The 23,469-nt window shown below is 38.0% G+C and overlaps 1 protein-coding gene across 2 annotated transcripts in view; it reads right to left on the bottom strand.

Annotated features, from left to right (window-relative positions):
• plch2a (phospholipase C, eta 2a) overlaps nt 1-23,469 on the bottom strand; it is an 88,818-nt gene that overhangs the window by 42,053 nt on the left and 23,296 nt on the right. Inside the window, exons 1-5 of one of the 2 annotated variants that reach the window (XM_038281837.1) lie at nt 14,518-14,538; nt 14,323-14,416; nt 13,637-13,840; nt 8,649-8,769; nt 1,402-1,573 (exon numbers count right to left, since the gene is read on the bottom strand). In XM_038281837.1, the coding sequence (XP_038137765.1) occupies nt 1,402-1,573; nt 8,649-8,769; nt 13,637-13,840; nt 14,323-14,416 (591 nt within the window). In that variant the 5' untranslated portion in view covers nt 14,518-14,538. Of the gene's footprint in view, nt 1-1,401; nt 1,574-8,648; nt 8,770-13,636; nt 13,841-14,322; nt 14,417-14,517; nt 14,539-15,820; nt 15,992-23,469 lie in introns of those variants that run through there. The other variant, XM_038281844.1, reaches the window with a different exon arrangement.

Consider the following 23,469-nt stretch of genomic DNA (forward strand, 5'->3'; position numbering starts at 1 on the left):
AATCCTTAAATAAATCATTTATAGGCTACTCTTCAACCAGAGCACTGAGTTTCTGTTAAAAGACAGTAGGGTTGATACAGAAAACCAAACCAGACTTTAGGCTGAAAACCTGCAACCCCTGGCAAAAATTATGGAATTACCAGCCTCTTGTTTAATTTTTGTAGGAAAAAATACATGATACAAAACTAAAGTCATTTCAAATGGCAACTGTTTGGCTTTAGGAAACACTAAAACAAATCAAGAGAAAAAAAAAACGTGGTAGTAATGGTTAAGTTTTTAGACAAAGCAGGGGAAAAATATTATGGAATCCCTCAATGTTGAGGAAAAAAATACGGTATTACCCTGTAAATTTTCACCCCCAAAACTAACACCTGTATGAAATTGGACCTGCTTGTTATTCTGCATCTAAAGAGGAGCGATCACACCTTAAAGAGCTGCTGCACCAAATGGACTGACATGAATCATGGCTCCAACACCAGAGATGTCGATTGAAACAAAGAAGAAGTCAAACGCTTAAAAGAGGGTAAATCAGAAATGTTTTTTAAAGTTACTTGGTGAACCTTTTATTCTCTACAGATGAGCTGCGCTGTTATTTGTTGCAGCTCAACACAATCTGAAAACAATCTTGATTGTTTTAGTCAGACAGGCTTCCTCCTGACCCAGATACCATATTCACATACTTCTCTTTCTTCACTTCAATCAGTCCATAACTCAGCCTTTGAAGTTCTATTGTAAAGATCAACAACTGCAATGCCGACTCAATTTCTCTGTCCTGTAATGATTGGAACTGTAATAAACTTAGTTTTTATTGCTGTTATTTTTATATAGTTTTATATAGTTTTACCAAGTTTTGAGTTAAGAGTAATTAAACCAAGTAGCTTGCTCCCAGGAAAAGAACCAGGAGGGAAGATCAGAGGTGTAATTGCCTTCAGGGGGACATAACTTCCTTTTTAAAAAACTGACATACTGTAATAGGCGCCTGTGGGCCAAGTCATCAGACTGTGAAAAATTTCAGATTGGAAGTCATAGGAACATTGTACAGTAGTAGCCAGACAACGTTTCCCCATGGGCCCTTGGCTGGTCCCGTACAATTCCCTTTTAAACATCAATATTTGTAATAAAATATTCTTTCTGTCATGATTTGTGGACATTAAGATCTAAAGAGAAGCGTCATCTCCTGGTCAGACCCTGTAATTCAGTGAAAGGGTGGAGTCAGAGTAAAAAAATATGCAAGAGGGGGTCATTCCAGTGGCTGAAAGTTGTAAGGGATTTTTCTGGGAGTTGGAGGGGAGTGATCTGCCATTCAGCCTGCATTCGACTGAGAATGGCCATTTTGAATGGCTGCTACTGTACCATCTAAAAACTCGCCTGAACCACAGCAGAATATCGTTCAGACTTTACCTTCACAAGGATCTTGCCCCTGAGCGATTCTGGTGATGGCAATCTCCCGGACTCATCTGCCTTGACAGTGGACACATCTAGTTTATCCCCAAGGATCTCAACCAGGTATTGGGCCATCTTCTTCTGCTGAGGAACACTGCAGTGGTTCTCTATGGACAGGATGACTGGGTAGCTGAGAAAAAACAACAGGTTGGATCAGTAACTGGATTTGGGATGTATTTCTTAGTGTGTTGAACATTGCATTCACCTAGCAAGCGAAATTAATTGTTGCAAGATTTATTAATCACAAACTCCTGAAAATACATCTTGCCAGGAGCCAGAAGATGCCTTTGCCTTGATAGAGAATTGTTTCGGACCAATGACAGGCAGGGACATGTATGACGTCAACACTTCAACCAGAGGCAAAAGGCTAAAGCATAACAAACATGGCTGCACCGGTTTCAGCTGGTTTTATTTCTTTTAAAAAGTGAAGGAAGTAATTTTTGCATTTGTGGATGGAAAGATGTTTGTATGTTCACCCTAACAGTATTTGATAAGAGTTTGATTTATCAGTTAACTTCACTAGTTGGGAGACAAATCAAGCTGCTACTGCTGCTGTGATTGGCCAAAAACTCAACATGGGTCGCAGATAACTAATCAGCTCAAAAAATTATACTGACTGTCCCTACCTTTTACAAACATGTTCTACATGAGGCTTTCCAGATCAATACCTGTAGTTCAATTTGAATTCTATACATTATCAATCGGTATGCCAGGTTAATATTGCATTATAACATGGTGAGATCCTTTATTTTGTAAAGTTGTGACTAATTGGTGTTAAAAATAATGCAGTGTTGTTAGCTAACAAATACAGCAAAAAAAAAAATTCTTTCCTGTCTTGGTATTTCAGGCTCCCCATACAAGCTGGAACTGTTCATGCATCAAAGCAGACAGCCTCTACACAAAGGATATTTCAGTGCAATTCTAACTACATGGTTGGCTTGATTAAATCAAGGCTGGATCTACCATTTGCTGGATCAAAGCAGGATGGCCACATTAATGCAAAAGTATTCTATATGACCTCCAGCTCTTTGGAAGATTTACTTGGGGGTGCGTTGGTGTGAGTATTTGGATGGCTAAGCATATTTGTAGAAAAAGCTGAGTTCAGCACCTAAAAGAGTGCAGTTGTTAGTGGTCAAAACAGCAGAAACTCAGCCACACAGAGAAACAGCAGTAGTAGCCATTCAAAATTTCCCCACTTTCCTTGATGAGCCCTTGGCTGGTCCCCTATAATTCCTGTTTAAACATAAATATTTGTACTAAAATATTCTTTCTGTCATGATATTTCCAGATCATACCCAGAAGTTCTGGGTGAGGAGGAGGAGTAGCAACAATCTTTCAGTCTGACTTACTGATTACTCCCAAGGCAGTTATTACTTACAACTCTTGAACCCTTAATTTCCCTGATCCAAATTTTAAAGCAAGAAAACCTCTTCTTTTTGTAACTTTGTATCGTCCACCAGGTCCTTACTCTGAATTTTTAGATGAGTTTTCAGAGTTCTTTTCTGATTTGGTATTAAATACTGACAGGGTCCTCATAGTGGGAGATTTTAACATCCATGCTGACATTGAATGCGATAGCTTAAGAGCAGCCTTTAATGCTATCTTAGACACTATTGGCTTTGTTCAAAATGTGAATAGTCCCACACATTCTCATCTTCATACTTTGGTTCTTGTGCTGACATACGGCATAGAATTTGAAGAAATAACAGTATTTCCTCACAACCCTGTCCTCTCTAAACCACTTTCTAATAACCTTCAGGATTACTTTAACAGAGTTCTCCTCCCCCAAAAGAAGGTTCAATTTTAGTAGATCTTTATCAGATAGTGCAGTTATAAATTTTAAAGAATCCGTTTCACTTTCTCTCTCCTCTGTGTCGCTGAGCAGTGCTGCAGAGTGCAAAAGTTTAGCTTATTCCCCTTCACAGGTTGATGATTTTGTTGATGGGGTTGCTAGTTCTCTGCGTACTGCCTTAGACAACGCAGCTCCTTTGAAAATGAAAACCGGCTCCTTGGTTTAATGCAGAGCTATGAAGATTTCTCTTTTTGGAATTATCTCCAAAGGTTCAAGAGGAGTTCCTAGAACAGAGTTGGCCTTCTTCATAGAATTGTTTCAAGCATTTTTTTTTTTTTTTTAGAATCTTTGTTTGAAATGTCAAAAATAGAGTTCGAGACTATTTCTGACATTCTGAAATGAAAAAAGCTTCCTGAATGGGAAGCAAAATGTCTTCCAACGTGGAAACAAAGTCCAGTGGATTGTTTTTTTTTTTTACTTTTTTGGAATGACTATGACCTGGATGACTGAGAATCTTCACCAGCAAAGTGTATGAAGCGCACATGAGAAATAAACCCTTGTCTTACTTACAACTTCCTACAGATTTTTGTGTTGTTTTAAGAAAAATGCTGTTGTCGTCTTATAAAAGTTTAAATACTTGATACAATTCTAGGCCTGAATAGTAAGATTTGATGTAAAGCATTCAAACAAACAGGATTTAATTTTTTACAGATGTCCATGTGATGATAAACAACATTTTAACAACAAAGTATGACACCTTACGAGCCTCAGACAAAACCCAGAATAGTGGGAACAATACTCATTCAAACCACTGCTGCAGTGCCATCTCTGTCAGAATGAGGGTTTTTAGTCCAGTTCCATTTAAAATGGGTTTCTCTATATTTAGGACCATGGAAAATCTGACTTCTCTGAAGTCGAATGCAGCCTAACACCCTACTCCATTTTGGCCAATTATCTGTGGAACATGGAATCCACAATCAGCTTTTTGAAAAGCATAGGGGTGAAGATGCACACAAAGGTAGCTCTTTTGAATCCTTTGTTTTGTGAGATGAGTTAAAAATAGAGTCTGGGATCTGTTTGTGTGTGTATGTCAATGAGATTATCTCCTTTTGATTCAGCAAAAAGAGCAAGCATCAATGCTTTGGTCAAATTAGTGAAGAGCATTTCAGAAGAGTTACAGGAACATAATTACTTTGGCTACAGTAAATGAATCCATACCATTTGATCTCTTACAACACCTTATTTGCAATATTTTTCAAACATGAATGTAAAAATGATACACGGCACATTGTATAGGTTTTTTAAATATTATCTTTAAAGATCCTGTTTGTTCACAAGAGTTGCAAAGCCCAATTTTGTTAATATATTTTGTACTCTGAGGAAAAAAAGGAATGAAAATAATTTTTCTTTACAATAGATATCCATATAAATGTTTGCCAAATGGTGTAACTAACAAAACCTAACTAGTATCAAGTTGTGTTTAAAGGGAGACTAAGAAGTTCAACGCAGAGTAGTATTTATTTAGAAACCTTCAAGAGAAGCATTGCCACCAAAAAGCAGCCCAGCAGTTGATACATGCCGAAAACCTGGGACAAAAATATATAAATGTATGCTTAAATAGTAAGTAAGCTACAAATGGGGAATGAAAACCATTAATCTTTAGTCCCAGGCAGTTCTCATTGCCTATTCAAGAATTTCCACCTTAAAATATTGCATTTTACCTTGATTCGTCGTCAAACATTTATCCAACATTAGCCTATGCCTGTCATCACCTCTTCAAAAAAGAAAAACCTTTCGTAAAAGAAAACACATCGAAGCCCTTTTTATCTTATGTCACTTTTTATCACAGGGATCAGCCTAATCGAAATAAAAATAATCATTTAACACACTATATCATCAGTTGTGACTGGTTGTGATTAGGGCTGCAACTAACGATTATTTTAAAAATCGATGAATCGGCCGATTATTTTTTCGATTAATCGATGAATCGGACAAAAAAGATTTTTTATATAAACCTCTTTATTCCAAAATAAACATTTTAGACAGAACAAACAAGCACACAAGTACAGGTTGCTCATTAACTGTACTGTTGCAATATGAAAAATAAATGTTTGTGTTAAAACTACGCAAACTTACATGAGAAATGTAGCTGTACATCCACAAAATATAGGGTACTTTGTTTCATAAAGCGCAAAAAAAAGGCTTTTTTGATTTTAAAAGCCCCTAAGGGGCTCAAACAATAGGCCCCCCCATTTCAGCAAATGAGGTTTTTTAGACTAGAAGAGTTCTGCCTTTTAAGACAGGAAAGTATAGCAGTTAAAGTTGCTACTTGAGAAAATACTGAACCATAGAGATAAAATAGCCCTGTGATTCAAATTATAAATTGTATTTGGAATAAAAATGAGAGAACTAGGGGTGCTAAAAAACACATCCTCCAAAGACAGATATTTACATGGGAATGTGGCATATAAGGAATTGACATATTACTGATCTTGCTGGATTTTATTCTGCTTTACTTCCATAAATTGCAGGATCTTCTTTACTTTATCTTTGCCAGAAGATTTAAACTTTAAAAGCCTTGCCCTCATAATTTGCAAGTTAATTTATTTATAAAGAAAATATAAACGCTGCTTAAGCTAATTCAAATGAAATTAAAAGTAAAATAAGTAGCCAACCTTATCACTGTCTGTAACCTACTAACACGGTAAGGAAAGCATCAGATGAGCTACCTGAGAAACTAACGTTACGTTTCCCCACTTTAAAACCAAACAAACATGGTGGTTCCGTGCCATGTTAATTTGTTTTTATAAAAATTGCATGTTACGCCTTTTTTCGCTTTACAAAGCGCAGGCTATTTTAATTATTGTGATCAATTTGCAGCCGTCAAGCCCGGCGCATGCGCGCTTCATTTGCAGTCTGGACGCTGAGGCACCCCACGGCAGCAGCTGCCGCTGCAGGACAAGTGTAGGAACGATACTTTCACGTAAGAGTCTCCAAAATCCGCCAGTGACACCGTAAAAAGTCGCCAGATTTGTCGCTAGTCGCTTTTTTGAAAAAAAGTCGCTGGAGGGGTCTGAAAAGTCGCTAAATATAGCGACAAAGTCGCTGAGTTGACAACACTGCACCTGCGGCGCTGGCTCACTGTGCCGTATTTTTTTTTCTTCCCCCGTTTCAGTCAAGTGGCAGTGATGACAACGGCGGCGGATGACGCATTAATCGCGCGACACAACTAATCGATGATGAAATTCGTTGCCAACGCTTTTAAAAGTAGATTTTTATCGATTTTATCGATTCGTTGTTGCAGCCCTAGTTGTGATGAACTTCCGCTTCTTCTTCTTATATCTTAAAATGGTGTGCTCTGTTCCTCAGCTTTATGTTAACAGCAGCACAATCGTCTACAATAACAGCTGTTTCTACTTGAACATGCTCACACGCTTTATTTGCCGTAATAACAGTCTACAGGTGCTGGTCATAAAATTAGAATATCATGAAAAAGTAGATTGATTTCAGTAATTCCATTTAAAAAGTGAAACTTGTATATTATATTCATACATTACATACAAACTCATATATTTCAGATGTTTATTTTGTTTAATTTTGATGATTACAAATGACAACAAATTAAAATCTCAAATTCATCATATCAGAAAATTAGAATATTGTGAAAAGGTTCAAAATTGATGGCCCCTGGTGCCACACTCTAATCAGCTAATTAACTCAAACCACCTGCAAAAGCCTTTAAATGGTCTTTCAGTCTAGTTCTATAGGCTACACAATCATGGGGAAGACTGCTGACTTGACAGTTGTCCAAAAGACGACCATCGACACCTTGCACAAGGAGGGCAAGACACAAAAGGTCATCGCTAAAGAGGCTGGCTGTTCACAGAGCTCAGTGTCCAAGCACATTAATAGAGAGGCGAAGGGAAGGAAAAGATGTGGTCGAAAAAAGTGTACAAGCAAGAGAGATAACCGCACCCTGGAGAGGATTGTGAAACAAAACCCCTTCAAAAATGTGGGGGAGATTCACAAAGAGTGGACTGCAGCTGGAGTGAGTGCTTCAAGAACCACCACACACAGACGTATGAAAGACATGGGTTTCTGCTGTCGCATTCCTTGTGTCAAGCCACTCTTGAACCACAGACAGCGTCAGAAGCGTCTTGCCTGGGCTAAAGAGAAACAGGACTGGACTGCTGGTGAGTGGTCCAAAGTCATGTTCTCTGATGAAAGTAAATTTTGCATTTCCTTTGGAAATCAAGGTCCCAGAGTCTGGAGGAAAAGAAGAGAGGCACTTCATCCACGTTGCTTGAAGTCCAGTGTAAAGTTTCCACAGTCAGTGATGGTTTGGGGTGCCATGTCATCTGCTGGTGTTGGTCCATTGTGTTTTCTGAGGTCCAGGGTCAACGCAGCCACATACCAGGAAGTTTTAGAGCACTTCATGCTTCCTGCAGCTGACCAACTTTTTGGAGATGCAGATTTCATTTTCCAACAGGAATTGGCACCTGCACACAGTGCCAAAGCTACCAGTACCTGGTTGAAGGACCATGGTATCCCTGTTCTTAATTGGCCAGCAAACTCTCCTGACCTTAACCCCATAGAAAATCTATGGGGTATTGTGAAGAAGAAGATGCAATACACCAGACCCAACAATTCAGAAGAGCTAAAAGCCACTATTAGAGCAACCTGGGCTATCATAACACCTGAGCAGTGCCACAGACTGATCGACTCCATGCCACGCCGCATTGCTGCAGTAATACAGGCCAAAGGAGGCCCAACTAAATACTGAGTGCTGTACATGCTCATACTTTTCATGTTCATACTTTTCAGTTGGCCAACATTTCTATAAATCCTTTGTTTTTATTGGTCTTCAGTAATATTCTAATTTTCTGATATGATGAATTTGAGATTTTCATTTGTTGTCATTTGTAATCATCAAAATTAAACAAAATAAACATCTGAAATATATGAGTTTGTATGTAATGTATGAATATAATATACAAGTTTCACTTTTTAAATGGAATTACTGAAATCAATCTACTTTTTCATGATATTCTAATTTTATGACCAGCACCTGTACATGAAACACCCCCTCATTCATAAAACGGTACATTTGGGACATTTCCGGGTACAGGTGGTCAAAAACAGGGCCCGCCACCAGAAATCGAGGTCTAGTCACCTTGGCTAAAGTCTCCCCTTAGAAGCCAGAAGGGGTGTTAAAGTGCCCCTTCGGGAGCCAAAACCTGTGCTGAACTGCCCCCTACAGTGGTGAGGACCTGCGATATTTGCCCTTTTTTTAAATTTTTCTTCCCACCCCTGGCCTTTAAAAAGTCTGTGCACGCCACTTGAAATAACTGGGCTGCTGAAGTGTTCCGGACATCTCAAAAGAGGATTAATGTGTCAGTGTGCTTCAACGTACTCAGTCTTGATGAAGGCGTACTTGTTGATGGTCTCAATCACGTCTCTGAATAGGATCTTGGAGGTGAGGGTGTAGCCATGGTGTACGATGGGCTCTCCATCCTGACCGTCCCAGCAATCAACTGTGAAAAGAACAGATTTACAGAGCAAAATGAATTCATGACAGAACATAGGAACTTAATACTAAGAATTGTTTACATTTAAAGCCCAGACTTTTCTTTTTATATTCAACTATAGTGAAAATGTTTTTAGTTTTCTTTCTTAAGTTTGAAAATGGTTTGCATGTTAAATTGAGGAAACTTTAGAGCCCAAAGCAGCAGATTAACACCATACTGCTTCAGTGTAATGTTCTTTTTATCCAAAGAAAAACTTTTTTGCAGCCTTGTATAAACGTCTTCCAATTCATGTTCGTTTTTGCTTGTTGATGATTTTTGCACCTGCACATTTGAATGATTACTAAGCAATTTCCTCACTGGAGACTGAAAAGAACATAATGGTTTCAGTAGATGAAATATTAATGATAAAAAAGCACATCTCTTGGCGCACACAAGCCATTTAGCTCCAATTAGTGTTTCAAGAAGTGAAATGGCCTTTCATTTGGCCTCGGTGCATCAGCACACAGCGTACAGCACTTTAATCTTTAAAGCTCAGCGGCAGCTTTGTTTCACAATTATATAGAAAGAAATTCTTAATCTTCATTATTACGCTCAGCCTGTTTAGATTTTATTAGTGATTTAATTAATGATTCTACTTTTTTAAGTTTATCTGTTTCAATAGAGTGGAAGTATAACACCAGGTGGTACCATGGCTGTGGGAATTGGTGCCGAGAGGGAGATTTAACCCCTTAAGCCGTGAGAGTTTTAGGAGCAAATTCTGCCTGAAATCACATCTATGAATTAAAACAAGAACAGCTCCTATAAACTGGAAATACAATTGTTTGTGTTTGTATGACAGAAAGGCATTGAGGAATATTTTCAGGTGGAAGCATTATTTTAAATGTCACCATTTCTGAATGTGGCCAGACCGATATGCTGATTTATGTTACTGAAGACCTTCTGCATAAGACAAAACCTTTTCCCCTAAGATTTAGCTGTTTTTTTTTCCGTTGAAATTTACCAATAATATGACCAAATCGAAAAGAAAATCAGAATAAGAGAGCAGGCTTATGTAACACATGCTGGTTACATCACCAGAAATGATCGCACAATTACCTCCGTTTCTTCCTTAGAAAGGTCTAAGAAACTAGTTTACTATGATGCCAGCCAGTAGTGGGCGGGGCTAAAAATAAATACCTGCTGTAACATTACTCCTGCAGAGTGACAAATGTCAGGTGAAATTTTATATCTCATTTTATTGGTTTACACAGCTATAAAACAAAAAGTACGTGTGAAAAAATTATTTTGAAACATGTTTTAAAAATTTAAAAGCCCCATTTGAAAGGCGTGTGGATAAAACACCATGTGACTGTGTTTTGGTCATTTCTATAGATAGATAAACATGGGCTGGTGTCTGCTGGGCCCTGTACCGGACCCGTCGGGCTGAGGGGGTTACAAAAATGTTTTAAAAAATACTATGCACAATTTATAAATTTCCTATGAATGTTTTGGGAAGTAATTTAGAATTTTTTTATTTTACTATCACACCTGTTTGGATTTTAATTTAATTATTTTGAGGCCTAATCAACACAAGTTCATGGAAGTTACATTGTCATGGCAACGTCAAGAAAGGTTCGCAGCAGCAGACTAGTAAATGACAGAAATGACGAAGAAATATGACAAGGAAATATTTGGTTTTGTCTGCTTATAAGAGACTTTATCTCAATGACCCCTGAGTGCACCTCATCATTTGGACACCTGTAACCAGGCAGCTCAAAGGAAGAGCACTTTCATATCTTTTTGTGCAGTTTAACAAAACCATAGTATTTTAGAGTGTTATTTTGATTTTGTGTTCTTTGTGTAATGAATGTAGAGAACTGTTCAATAAGGCTCAAATAGTATAATTTAATTATTTCCTTGTGGTTTGCGTAAAAGGATTATAGAGCTAATAGAGTCGCCTGTGACATAAACGCAGTGACTCAGGTTTATGCCAGCTGACAAAATCTATGTTGTTAGTGTTATTGTGAAGTTTAATTGAAAGCACATATATTCACCCGAGAACTGATGATGTCTGTGTGATACAGACCCTGTTGGCGTGCACTAACGTGTATATGACAATAAAGTAGTGAATCTCAATCTATTTACTTATTTATTTTTATTATATTATAAATAGGCTTATAGGCTCATAGGTCTCTTCTCCAAAGAAAACAAAATTTTCACAGCACACCAATCAATGTTCAAAAGTACTTCCAGAGGCCTTGGGTGTAACACACAAGATTCTATACAGAAATTAAGGACTAGTTGATAAAAATGTAATGTTTAGAATAAAATTATAACATTACTGAAGCTTTGGTGCCTCACCCTAGCCTCGTGAGACCATCCTGATCTCGCGAGCTTTCAAGGTTTCACTCGCAAATCAGTCTGGAGACTCTCTGTTGAAGAAAATTTGGAGCCGTTCACCAAACGAACGTCCAATCAGCGTTGGCTTTGAGGCGGGTTGAGGTGTGACGCAACGAGAAGCGTGACAGTTCAGTCTGAAGAACATGGCGGCTTCAGCCGATGAAACTAGCGTTAGCGTGGCTATCGAATAAGTTTTATCAGAATTACAGAGTATTTCTTCAATGAAAGAAGAGCAAAACACTGCTCTGGAGGCTTTTCTCAGAGGAAAAGATGTTTTTGCTCTTCTCCCGACTGGTTTCGGCAAGAGTAGCCTGGCTTGTGGTTGTGTTTTCGTCGTTGCTCTGTTAGTACGTCATATGCTTCGTTGATCTGATTGGTTTATTTGGCCCGTCTATCACCAACATAGGCCAATCAGCTAACCAGTATTTTTGCCCCTTCACAAAATTACTTCAACGAAAGGTTTCCAGATGGATATGCAGAGCAAATCCATCTGGCGGAGTCAGGTTAGCCTCACCCAGTAGTTCACTAATAAATATATAAAAACTGTGAAAACTCTTGAGCACATAAAGAGCTGCCCAAGAGAAAAATGCTAAAAACAAAGCAAACATTCATATCAGTGGGATAAGCTGTAGGCTTATAATGGGTAGGGTTCTTCTTAAATCTGCTTTAATGTGGGTTAAAAGGCCAATTGACTTTGCACCACCTGTCAATCAATCCCAGAGGCTTGTCAGAAACTGACCTATCAGCAATCTCTATTTGTCCGAAAGTGAAAGGGCCGTCCCCTGGAGGAGCACACTCCCAAAACACTACCAGGATTTAGCATTTTTGGAATGCTTAGACATGGGACGAGTGTTTAAAAAACAAAAAACAAAGCACGCATTAAAAGGCAAAATGTTGTCAATGAGCAACATGCAATTTAGACGGACATTACCCTAAGAATTTAGATTTTGGAGCATACTTTGTTCGAAAAAGAGTCTTGGAAAATGTAACAGATGAACAAAAGCTTGCTGCTGACTGCACGATCAGCTCAAAACAACTAATTACCATGAAATATGGATTGTTCATCTGTAAAAAGGTAAGAGACAATTCTTCAGTTTTTTCCCCTTTTTTGCCATAATAACAGTTTGTTAATTTTTAGCCTTTGAAGAAGTGTGTGTTGCTAAATTAATTATGAACACATGTGGTAATAAACTATATTGAAGGCAACATGCTGGGATGAGCTTTAAATATTGATACCCAATACAGTTACAAAAGCTGTTACAGCTACAGGGGGGCTTTACTCCCATGAATGTGTACAATATCATTCCTCCTCAGTCTGTGAAAAAGTTTGGGTTTTTCCCTGATTTGTCATCAGCATTTGCTTAGAAAGCTTCAGTATACCAATCAAATAAATCAAACAACTCAATCAAAGAAATATCTAGAAGTGCAGATTATATAAAACTGCATCACTGACCCAGAGTTTTTCTAGTCATATTGAACGGTCTTGATGCTGAAGTCTGAATGTTCAGCCAAAACTTAAATATATATATATATATATATATATATATATATATATATATATATATATATATATATATATATATATATATATATATATATATATATATATATATATATTTATTTATTTATTTATTTATTTATTTATTTATTTAGTCATTTAGACAGTTTATGCAGCAATCAGTGATTCTGCTGCTGCAGAAAATTATATGAAGATGTGTAATAAAATAAACTGCAGGACCTTTAAAAACAGATACATTATCAATTTAGTACAAAATAAAATAGGTGGCTCAAATTGAATTTTTCTTTTTGAGGAGGAAAAAAAACAAAATTGGGCTGCCTAGACTTCTGGAAAAGTGTCAGATATGAGTTGTTTATGGGCAGAAAGGTCACATTTGGGTCACATTTGCACCACTGAGTGAACGTAGCCTTACTCTAGCAGTAATCTCCTAGTCACTTATAATAACAAACACATTCATGCACCAATACGCTAAGCAACACAGGGTGAGCTGTTTTTCCCCTAAAATACATATCAAAATGAAAACTACAATCTGGGATGGACTGTTCTGGCCTACATCTGATTCAGCTCCAACAGGAAAAGGGGTGGAGATTGTATTGATAGAAAAGAGAGCAGAGACACAAATAAGGGATAATTACAATCATTGAAAATACTCAAAAATAATCTGCCAATGTTAAGTTCACAAAACTATGTGCAGCTTTTCAAACATCTATCCTTCCATCTGCTTATTTCTACTCTGCGTCAAAAAGGGATGATGTCTGTCAGCAGTAGATCATGTTTGATAGGAGGGAAGCTTGTAACATGAGCCTGCAATCAATGATGGATACATTCATACACTGTGAAAATTTGGAATATGAAATGAACTGAGATTCATATTTTTAAACTGTGAGAAGCAGCCAAACAAGCAGAATAAGTAAATAAGCTGTTCTGCTTTATTTGGGTCTAGAAGCATCATATAAAAATGTAAGCGTGAAGCACCTTCCACACAGCGACAGCCAGCCTGCAGCACCCAGGCGTACATGTCTACCCTGGACTGGGACATCAGCTGGTCCCCCATCAGGTAGGTGTTATGTGATGAAGCAATGAAGTAGTTGCACAGAGGCTGGTTCATGTCCTGGCTCACGTTGTAGTGCTCTGGGTTGAAGATGTCCCCAGCTGGACTGCGCATGTAATTAGTAAAACCTAGATCCAAAAGAAAACAACTTTAGCTACACAATGTCAAATGCAGGCGTTTTCCTACAGGTCCTATAGGCAGATAAACTTTACAGACAAGACAGGGGTGAAGATGTGGGACATTTGCAAAGTAAAAAAAGAAACCCTTAGTCATACAAAGTTTATCCATCAGCTTTTGCTGGAGGTAGTTCAGCTCTGGCACAAGAACCAGTTTAGGTTTATATAGCCAGAGAGCCTTCATGACCAAAAAATGAAAATGAAAAAAACAGCTCTTCTGTTTTCTAGACCTCTGTAGGATATTACAGTGTTATGTGTTGATATCATGGCCTTCATTTTAATGCTGCCTCAAACACCAAGGTTTTAGATATGAACTGGGGGCTAATCTACCATGTAAAAGAATATTATTTTTAATTTTCATAAAAGGAAAAACAGGTACCTAGATCCAAAGCTAAGAAAACACAACAACATCAAAAACCAAGTGGCACCCTTACCATCTATTCCCAAAACGCCCTGCTTCTGGTTTTCAGAGCACGGCTCAAACTTGTTGATTATCTCCAGACAGTGGTCCTTAGTCACCGTTGTCATCTGCAAGATGAAAATATACCATTTCTAAGACACAGTTTATAAGCTAGAAACATAAACAGATTACTTTCGCAAGGGTAAATTCCTTTGCTTTAGGTGCATACATGTCATCATTTCATCCATCCTGATTGCAAAACGCAGCCTGGTGCCTGGCAGCGGCTGTTTAAAGCTCTGTTTGAGCTCTAACAATCATTAAAAAGGAGGGGTCAATCCCCCTTTCTGCACAGCTGCATTTCCATCTTTAAAGGCTTTAACAAATACAATTTTCAGTAGTCTAATCCAGTAGAAACTTACTCATAACCAATGCTAAAACAACTGCATCAGAGATGCTAACTCCAACTATGATTTAAGTGCTGAGACCTATTCTATATTTAGAAGACTGTGGCCAACATTAAAACAAAATCATTCTGATCTAAACAAACACTTTTTAAATAATAAAAAAAACAAAGATATTTACTATGCAAGTTTTTTGACACTTTTTTTATTTTTGAAAATGATGCAAATGTTGGGTTTGCCAATTATGACCAAAGAAATCCTAGGGAAGACAGCCGGTGAAAATAATTTTCAGGAGACAGTCATTGACGCCCTGAACAGGAGAGTAAGCCCCTTTAAAGCATTTCCAAAGAACACCGTTGTCCACAGAGTCCTGTAGATCAGTGATTCACAACTCTTACCCCTAGTGGTCCATGAGTGTATTGCAAGGGGTACATTAAAATATTTTATTACTTAGTTTGTAAAATAAAATAGGGCTGTTTTGCTTTGTGAGGACCCAATTGAAAAATTAAATAAGATTTTATCAACCAATAAATCAGTTTCTCTTATATGTTTGAGTTCACATTCAGCTTTGACACACATCAAAACCAAGCAGGCAAACAGGCTGGATGTACTTTTTTTCCACACTGAGCTATTGAAGCTTATCAAAGCTGCTTAGGTGTCTTGATGAAAACAGCAAGTTAAAAAGTAAAACTTATTAAGTCAATCTAACTATACATTTTTTATTTTGTCCCCAATTCATCTAGTTTAAATGTTATATAAGGGAGTTACTCAGAGGAGCTCTTGTTTTATAAAGGCAGGTTTTTAATGTCCCATTATTTACTATTTATTTTGATTCTCTACTAATGATTAGATTAAGTAAAATAGTTTTTATTTTATAATCAGTTATTGTACGCTCCGCATTTGGACAATCATCAATACTTTTGACTGAGAGAGGGACTCATGGTAAGACAAAAATTTCCAAAGGGGAACACAAGCCAAAAAAGGTTGGGAAACACTGCTGTAGATTTGATAACAGAAAGTTGAGTGGAAGGAAAACTTCAGGAGGACTGAAAAGCGAGACTCATTGTAGGATTTGGGAGTGCTTTACACGAAGCGGACGGAGGCCATCATTAGCTGGACCATAAGATCTACCTTTTGCTCGGTCACCAGAAAGCGAGTGAGGTCATCCGTGTCCAGGTGGTCTTTGTGGTTGCTGTAGGTGAGCATGAGGAGATAAAGATCTCTACGAGTCGACATCATCTTGTAGAAGGAGCAGAACTCCTCAAACCCCAAAGTTCCCTGTTTGTCATCTGTGTCTGCCTCCTAAAAAACAAACAGACAGTAAAATCAGAATTTATTGAAACATTTTTATTTGCTCTTACCCTCCTGGGTTTCTATAATAGTTCAAACTAACTAAATGGTCGACACTTAATATTATTTACCGACACTTTCAGTTGAGGACCTGCCATCACTGGAAAAACGATTTAGAAATAAGTAAAAATTTCAGCACATAAGATGCAGCACACACTTATACAGGATGATAATACATAATCCAAACAACTAAGCTCTCTAGAGGTGACACATTCCTCCCACTACCTGACAGATCTGGCAGTGCAGTCTTTTTGAGGGTGTGCCTAGTTTATAAAAAATATATATATATTAACCTTATTTGAGTAAATATGGGTAATTTTTTTTTCTTCCTTCGTCCATATTTTTCCTTGGCAAAAGCCTCAGCTCTTATCTCTGTGCTCTTATTCTGCCTTATTTTGATAAGTTAAATTTAAAGACTAGTAAAATTAAAGTACGATAGCTTTGAGAGTGAAATAGCAGGATGAACACGAACATGGGGCAGGCACTTTAACAAGTGATTAGTTTGAAAATACAAATGTGCTTGATCAATTGCGTTTTGGTACAGTGTGATCTGCTTATGATAATACTTTATTAATTCCAAAAGGAAATAAATGTTGGCTTTTTTTTTTTTTAAGTTGTTGTAAATGTAAATGTTACGACGGAGTATTAGGGCCACACATGAAGAGAAAATTTTTTTTTTGCCATGACGAGATTAAACTCGACATGTCGACTTTAAAGTTAACATGTCGACATTAAACTCAACATTTCGAGAATAAAGTTGAAATGTCATGTTGAGTTTAATCTCGACGTGCCGACTTTAAACTCGCCATTTCGAGAATTAAGTTGATTATCGTGGCGACTTTAATCTCGACATTCCAAAGTTTGGAGAAAAGAGCAACCGCGCTCCACAGCTGCAGCCTGCGTTTTAAGAGTGAAGGTAGTCTTTGACGTGCTGCAACTGTATAATCATCACAGGAAGCGGTGGCCTACCAATAATAACGTAACGTCTTTCCCTATGCTTACCCAGGCTTGCAGTTCTGAATTTGAGAACATGTCAGTCATTTCAACTTTATTCTCGAAATGGCGAGTTTAAAGTCGACATGTCGAGTTTAATCTCGTCATGGCAAAAATATTTTTTCTCTTCATGTGTGGCCCTAATACTCCGTCGTAAAATGTTGACAACTGCAGGCAATTATGAAAAAAAAAGAAAATGTTAGAACTGTAAATATAAAGTCATATGTTTATATTACTATTTTATAAATGTATTTATTACCGTTTTCAAGGCTGCACTTCAGAAAAATTAAATTGTCTAGAGCTGTTTTAAATTACATTTAATACTCGAGTAAACAAAATAAATGTGTCTAAAATCTAAATGTAATGATCTTCTGCAGGAGTCTGTTTTGTCCTGAATCTGGAGACATCTTTGACTGAAGATGTGTGATATTCATAATATTGATCCCTGATATTCATAATGTTCTTCTTTTTCTCTGTAAAAGCATCTCCAGAGGTCTGACAGGAGTTCCAAGAATAGCGCCGGCCTCCTTTATGAGCTTGTTGAGCTTCTTTAAGTCATTTGCTCTGCTACCGGTACCCCAGCAGATGATAACAGAAGAGCTTACTTCACACCACAACAGACTGATAGAAGAAATGTATGGTGTCAGTTTTCTGCCAAGAGTCCACACACGCAATAAATACTCCTACAAGCAGCTTTACTTCACACAGACGCTCATTAACTCTTCCTCACGCACATGTTTAACATGTTTCATGCACATATAGAGTACCACGGAGCCCCAGTATATCACACACACGAGTACTTGTTCCTTCTCTGCATGCGTGTGGTTTGATTTCCACACGTGTGCAGCCTCCTTGTCTTTGTGTGTGGATCTGTTTGTGTGCTCACATCAACTTTTGTCACTTTGAAGGCGTTACCCACTGGATAAAGCAACCTGCCTGTGATTGGCTACTTCTCAGGAAATTCCTCCTGATCTCATCTCATCATTCCTTATGTCCCATCACAGTTCTTCGCTCTCAATCTGCAGGTTTACTAGTGGTCAATGGAATTTCTAAAGTAGAATGGGAGGCAGATCTTTTAGTGATCAGGCTCCTCTCCTGTGGAAACAACAACCAGTTTCAGCCCATGAGGCAGAAACACCGTTTCCTTTTAAGGGTAGGCTAAAAACTTTCCATTTTGATAAAGCTTATAGTTAAAATAGCTCAGATTATTCTGACTTATCATGATAGATATGCTGATATAGGCTTATGCTGCTGGAGGACATAGGGACCTCTTTTCATCATTCTGTTTCATTCCATCTCTATTCTCTCATTCTACAGTATTTGTTAGTTTAATCTCTAACGTTCTGCTCTCTCTGCTTTCTCTCATCACAGTAGCTTCATCTGGTCGGTCCCTGTGTGGCTGTGACTCCATCACAAAGAGAAATATCAGCTGTGGTGCTGCTGTCAACACCTTTGTTTATGGATGTTGGAGATCGGCCTGTTTTCTGCAGTCCTGTTTTTCTGACTGTTACTAACTGGATGTGCTCTCTTTATCCTCTGACGTGTGAGTTGTGTTTCCTGGACGGGGCCGCCTGTGGAGCTGGTTGAGAGTTGCCTTATGTATCTCTGCTTCTTTCTGCATCTCTGCTTTTGTCTCCTTAAACCCCAGTCGGCCTCAGCAGATGGCCGCTCACACTGAGCCTGGCTCTGCTGGAGGTTTTTTTCTGTTTTCCTCTCCTCTGTTGTTACGAGCATGCTTGGTGTGAGGAACTGTTTTTGAGTCAATGCAATCATTTGATTTTAGTTATAAAACTTTGAACCAATCTGACTGTATGATCTGGTTAACTTGTCTCTGTAAAGTGCCTTGAGATGATATGTGTTGTGAATTGGTGCTATATAACTAAACTGAATTGAATTTTATTGGAATGTAAACATTTACCAAAAGAACATAGGTAAGCTCTATCTGCAAATTAGACCAAAAAAGAAAACTGCCAACATAAGAATATCTGGGATGCAGAGACAAATGTTTAGTGTAACATGTCCTGAATGACACCATCTGAAGTTTATGAGCACTGCCAACACACCTCCCTTTAGTTTTACAGCCTTCTATAAATCTCTGTCTGCTCGTATGGCCTAGCAGAGAGATATGGAGTAGTAGATATGATCCTGCCGCCACGTTTCAGTAAACCACATAATGCATTTTTGATATTTGGGAAGAATCTTAGCTGATGGCTGTACAGAAGCATAACCCTGCACTGATACCATTACCCCTGGAGATGATGACAAAACTGTTGAATTGCTCTAATTGACTATAATAGGTTGCAGAATTAGTAGCAGAGAATGGCTGGGTACAATGTAAATTGGGGGGGTTACCGTGAATGTATATGTGGATTTGGATATTCAAAAAGTAGGTACTGCTCAATTTTTTTTCTATAGGCTTCCTCTCTTGATGTGCAGCAGACAGTTAAAGGAAAATTCCGGTTTTTAACACTTTTAGCCCATTTTCTGTAGTGTCCAGGATGAAATCGAATGATCGACACCAACATTTTGACGATTGGTCCTGTCTCTGCTATTTGGCTCATGCAGAATCCCCCCCTGGCTGCTTCAGAATGGCTTCCATAGTGCATGTCCGATAATGTCCTTAAAACAACCTTAAACGTTCTTTTTTTTAAATATGCTACTCACCGAGTCGTCAACGCTGTTCAATGACGTTCCAAAAAAAGTTTCGTGAAGAAAAACCGTTCCTGTCTTGTTTTATTTAGCATTTTGTAAATCCCAGAACTATTTTTTCCGATACATCACAACCGCTTATAAACTTCCGCTTCCCGTTCGAATCTGAAGCGTTGCACACTACAGACCACTAGTTGGCGACAATGTCTCTATACTTTGGGAATGTATATGAATATGTCCTCCTCAAGAATCCACCTTTCGTATTCCATTTTCAGAGTTTTTTAAAGTGTTTAACAGAGACGTTAGCACCTCGACGTCGGAGTACACAGAGTGAAGCAGAAACACTTGGGCCTTGCGAAAAGACTACAACTAAGCGTAAACAGGCCCCATTTCCGTTTCCGGTGGCGGAGGGATATTGACTATTCCAACAGAACTCAATGGGATTTACAAAATGCTAAATAAAACACTACAGGAAAGTTTTTTCTGTACGAAACTTTTTTTGGAACGTCATTGAACAGCGCTGACGACCCGGTGAGTAGCATATTTTAAAAAAAGAACGTTTAAGGTTGTTTTAAGGACCTTATCGGACATGCACTATGGAAGCCATTCTGAAGCAGCCAGGGGGGGATTCTGCATGAGCCAAATAGCAGAGACAGGACCAATCGTCAAAATTTTGGTGTCGATCATTCGATTTCATCCTGGACACTACAGAAAATGGGCTAAAAGTGTTAAAAACCGGAATTTTCCTTTAAAAACAGGTAGGTGTGATGAGACTAAACATTTGGTAAATGTTAGGGTTTCATTTTGACTCAAGTATTATTCACATATCTAATAAATTATGTGGTATAGTTCTTTTTAAGGATTTAAAAATTGCCTTCAATTTCTATTGGCCATGATGGTTGAAACCAGGCATTTAAGATGCAGCCATGCCTCAGTTTGTAGAACTTCTCAGTACATTTAATGTATAAGATGTAACAGAGAAACCCGCAAATTTGGTCTGGAGTGAAGTTGGTCATATCTTGTTGCTACTTGTGCTATTGTTCACACACAAAGTCAGAACAGTTGTTTATATGGGCAGTATTACCCAAAACGTTTCTGATTTTCCTGCAATAGCTGCATTTACTGAGAACCATTGTTCATCTTTCAATGGCATATTTAAAAATGGTGGTTTTAATCCTTGCTGAAGGATTTCATTGCCTTCCTTTCTTTGAATGAAGTCAGAAGTAGAAGGTGTAGCACTTGAAAAGCTGCAGCAACTTTCATGCAAAGTGTCTCTGCTTGAGTTGCAAAGTTGCAGCTCTTGGTGGCTTACTTGGTGGTAGATGTACAAATAGCACAATGTGTGGAGAGATAGCAAAGTTATATGCAAAACAACCCCAGACTATATTATTAGATACATTAAAGCACATTGATTCTGAACATTAAGGCTGGAGCTTGCCTCATCTTCCACTTTGATCATTACAAAACATGGATTACACTTTTCTATAATAAATAAGGAGGAGCTTTAAAAAATAACTTTTATTGTTTTAGTTATTTCACCTTCTAATGTTGAGGTGCTGGATTTTATGATAAAATGTAAATCTTTTTATGACTGAGGTCAGAAGAAGTGCCTCAAGTTTCTGCAGGCCCCAGATAACTGAAAATCAAGGGGTTTACATTGTTAAGCTCAAATTGTTTTAGAAGCATTTTCTTCCACAGCTAAAATAAATCAAGAATAGAGGCAGAATGATCAGGTCTGAAATGCAACATCATGCTACCAGTGTAAATTTATGACAGAATTATAATTTTCTAGTGGAACCATGATCAACACTTACACGTTGTCTTGTTTAGTTGTGATTAAATAAAAAAAATGTGTTTTTTTTTTTTTTACGTCTCACAGTCATTTTTGTGTTGTTTACAAAATTAAGAGTGCATGCTTTTTATAAGGGGACCGTGTTTGACCAACAATTACAAAAGGTCCAAAATGGGCATTGCCCTCTTTGCCTGTTACTGGGCCTATAAGGGTAAAAGCATTTATCAGTACACTACAAATTTGACCACTTTAATAAAATTTGTCAACTAATCACCCAACAACTCTCCTAAATCTTCAGATCAGAAAGTTCAGGAAGAGTGGGCAAGATTGTGACACAAATATCAGTGAATAGTATTTCAAATCCTCCTTCTCACATATAAAGCCTTAAATGGCCAAGCTCCATCTGATATCAGAGATCTGATTGTTCCTTATGTTCCTAACAGAGCACTTTGCTCTCAATCTACAGGTTTACTAGTGGTTCCTAGAATTTCTAAAAGTAGAATGGGAGGCAGATACCCTGTCTTCTTTTAAGGCTAGGCTTAAAACTTTCCTTTTTGATAAAGCTTATAGTTAGAGTCGCTCAGGTTATCCTGAGCTATCTCTATAGTTATGCTGCTATAGGCTTAGACTGCTGGAGGACATAGGGACCCCTTTTTCATCATTCTGCTTCATTCTATCTCTATTCTCCCACTCTGCAGAATCTGTTCAATCTCTAACGTTCTGCTCTCTCTGCTTTTTCTCATAGTAGCTTCATCGGGTCTGTTCCTGTTTGGCTGTGACTCCATCCTGGAGAGAAATATCAGCTGTGCTGCTTCCATCAACACCTTTGTTTATAGATGTTGGAGCTTGGCCTGTTTTTCAGTGTAGTCCTGTTTCCTTGATTTTGATTAACTGGATGTCCTCTCTTCGTCCTCTGACGTGGGAGTGGGCTTGGAGCTTGTCTACCTGGCTTTGTGTTTCCTGGACCGGGCCGCCTGTGGAGCTGGCTGAGAGTTGCCTTTTGTATCTATGCTTCTTTTTCTATGTCTGCTTTTGTCTTTTTGAACCCCAGTCGGGGGTTAGCGCACATGGCCGCTCACACAGAGCATTGTTCTGCTGCAGGTTTTTTCCAGTTAAGCTGTTTTTTCATCTCCACTGTGGCTACAAGCTTGCTTAGTTTAAGGGATTGCATTTCAGTCAATGAGTCAATGCAATCAACTGGTTTTCCTTAGATAGAAAACTTCGAATCAATTTGACTGTATGATCTGGTTGAACTGTAAATTGCCTGGAGTTGACATGTGTCGTGAATTAGTGCTATATAAATAAACTGAATTGAACTCAATTTCTGTTAATCCTAACTACTTTTCAATAAAACAAATTGTACTTTATAGTAGCTAACGAACTGAATAAACATAAGTACGTATAAGCAAATATAAGTAAATCCATCCATTAATGGATGAATGAACCAATGAAAAACATCTCTCAACCATGGACAGGAGGTAGTTGATAGTGGCCTAGTTTCTGAACACACTTGTTTATGATAAAGGCTTTTAGAGTGCCATATGCCTTTTACAGACATTCATTAATCCATATGTGGCATTGAGACAAAGCCTTTCTTACGATCAGCCAAGGCACTTCACAGGTTCACTTCACACTGTTTTGTCAAACAGCAGGTGATGTTTGGGTCCGCTAAGAGTCATTTCTCTGCTCTTCTGTCATGTGTCCACTTTACCGCTTTGATACCTGACAGAAGTTTCCATATTATGGGGAAACTTCTGTCCCGTTCTGGGGATCTTTCACCATCAGGACTATTTGGCCAACGAATGCAATTATCTACTGTTACCATGTGCTCATCTGGGAGGAATGCATCTTGAAAAGATAATCAGTTTGGTTTCCTCACAAAACGTTAACCAATTTGATTATCTGATTGGATTATAAAATTCTTTAAGATTACATTTCATAAACTGGTGCTTTTACATAAGCTGAACTGAAACGAATTAAGATAGTTTTAAATAAA

This window comes from Cyprinodon tularosa, unplaced genomic scaffold (genome assembly GCF_016077235.1).
Source record: "Cyprinodon tularosa strain WSP-4 unplaced genomic scaffold, ASM1607723v1 ctg1037, whole genome shotgun sequence".
NCBI lineage: Eukaryota > Metazoa > Chordata > Actinopteri > Cyprinodontiformes > Cyprinodontidae > Cyprinodon > Cyprinodon tularosa.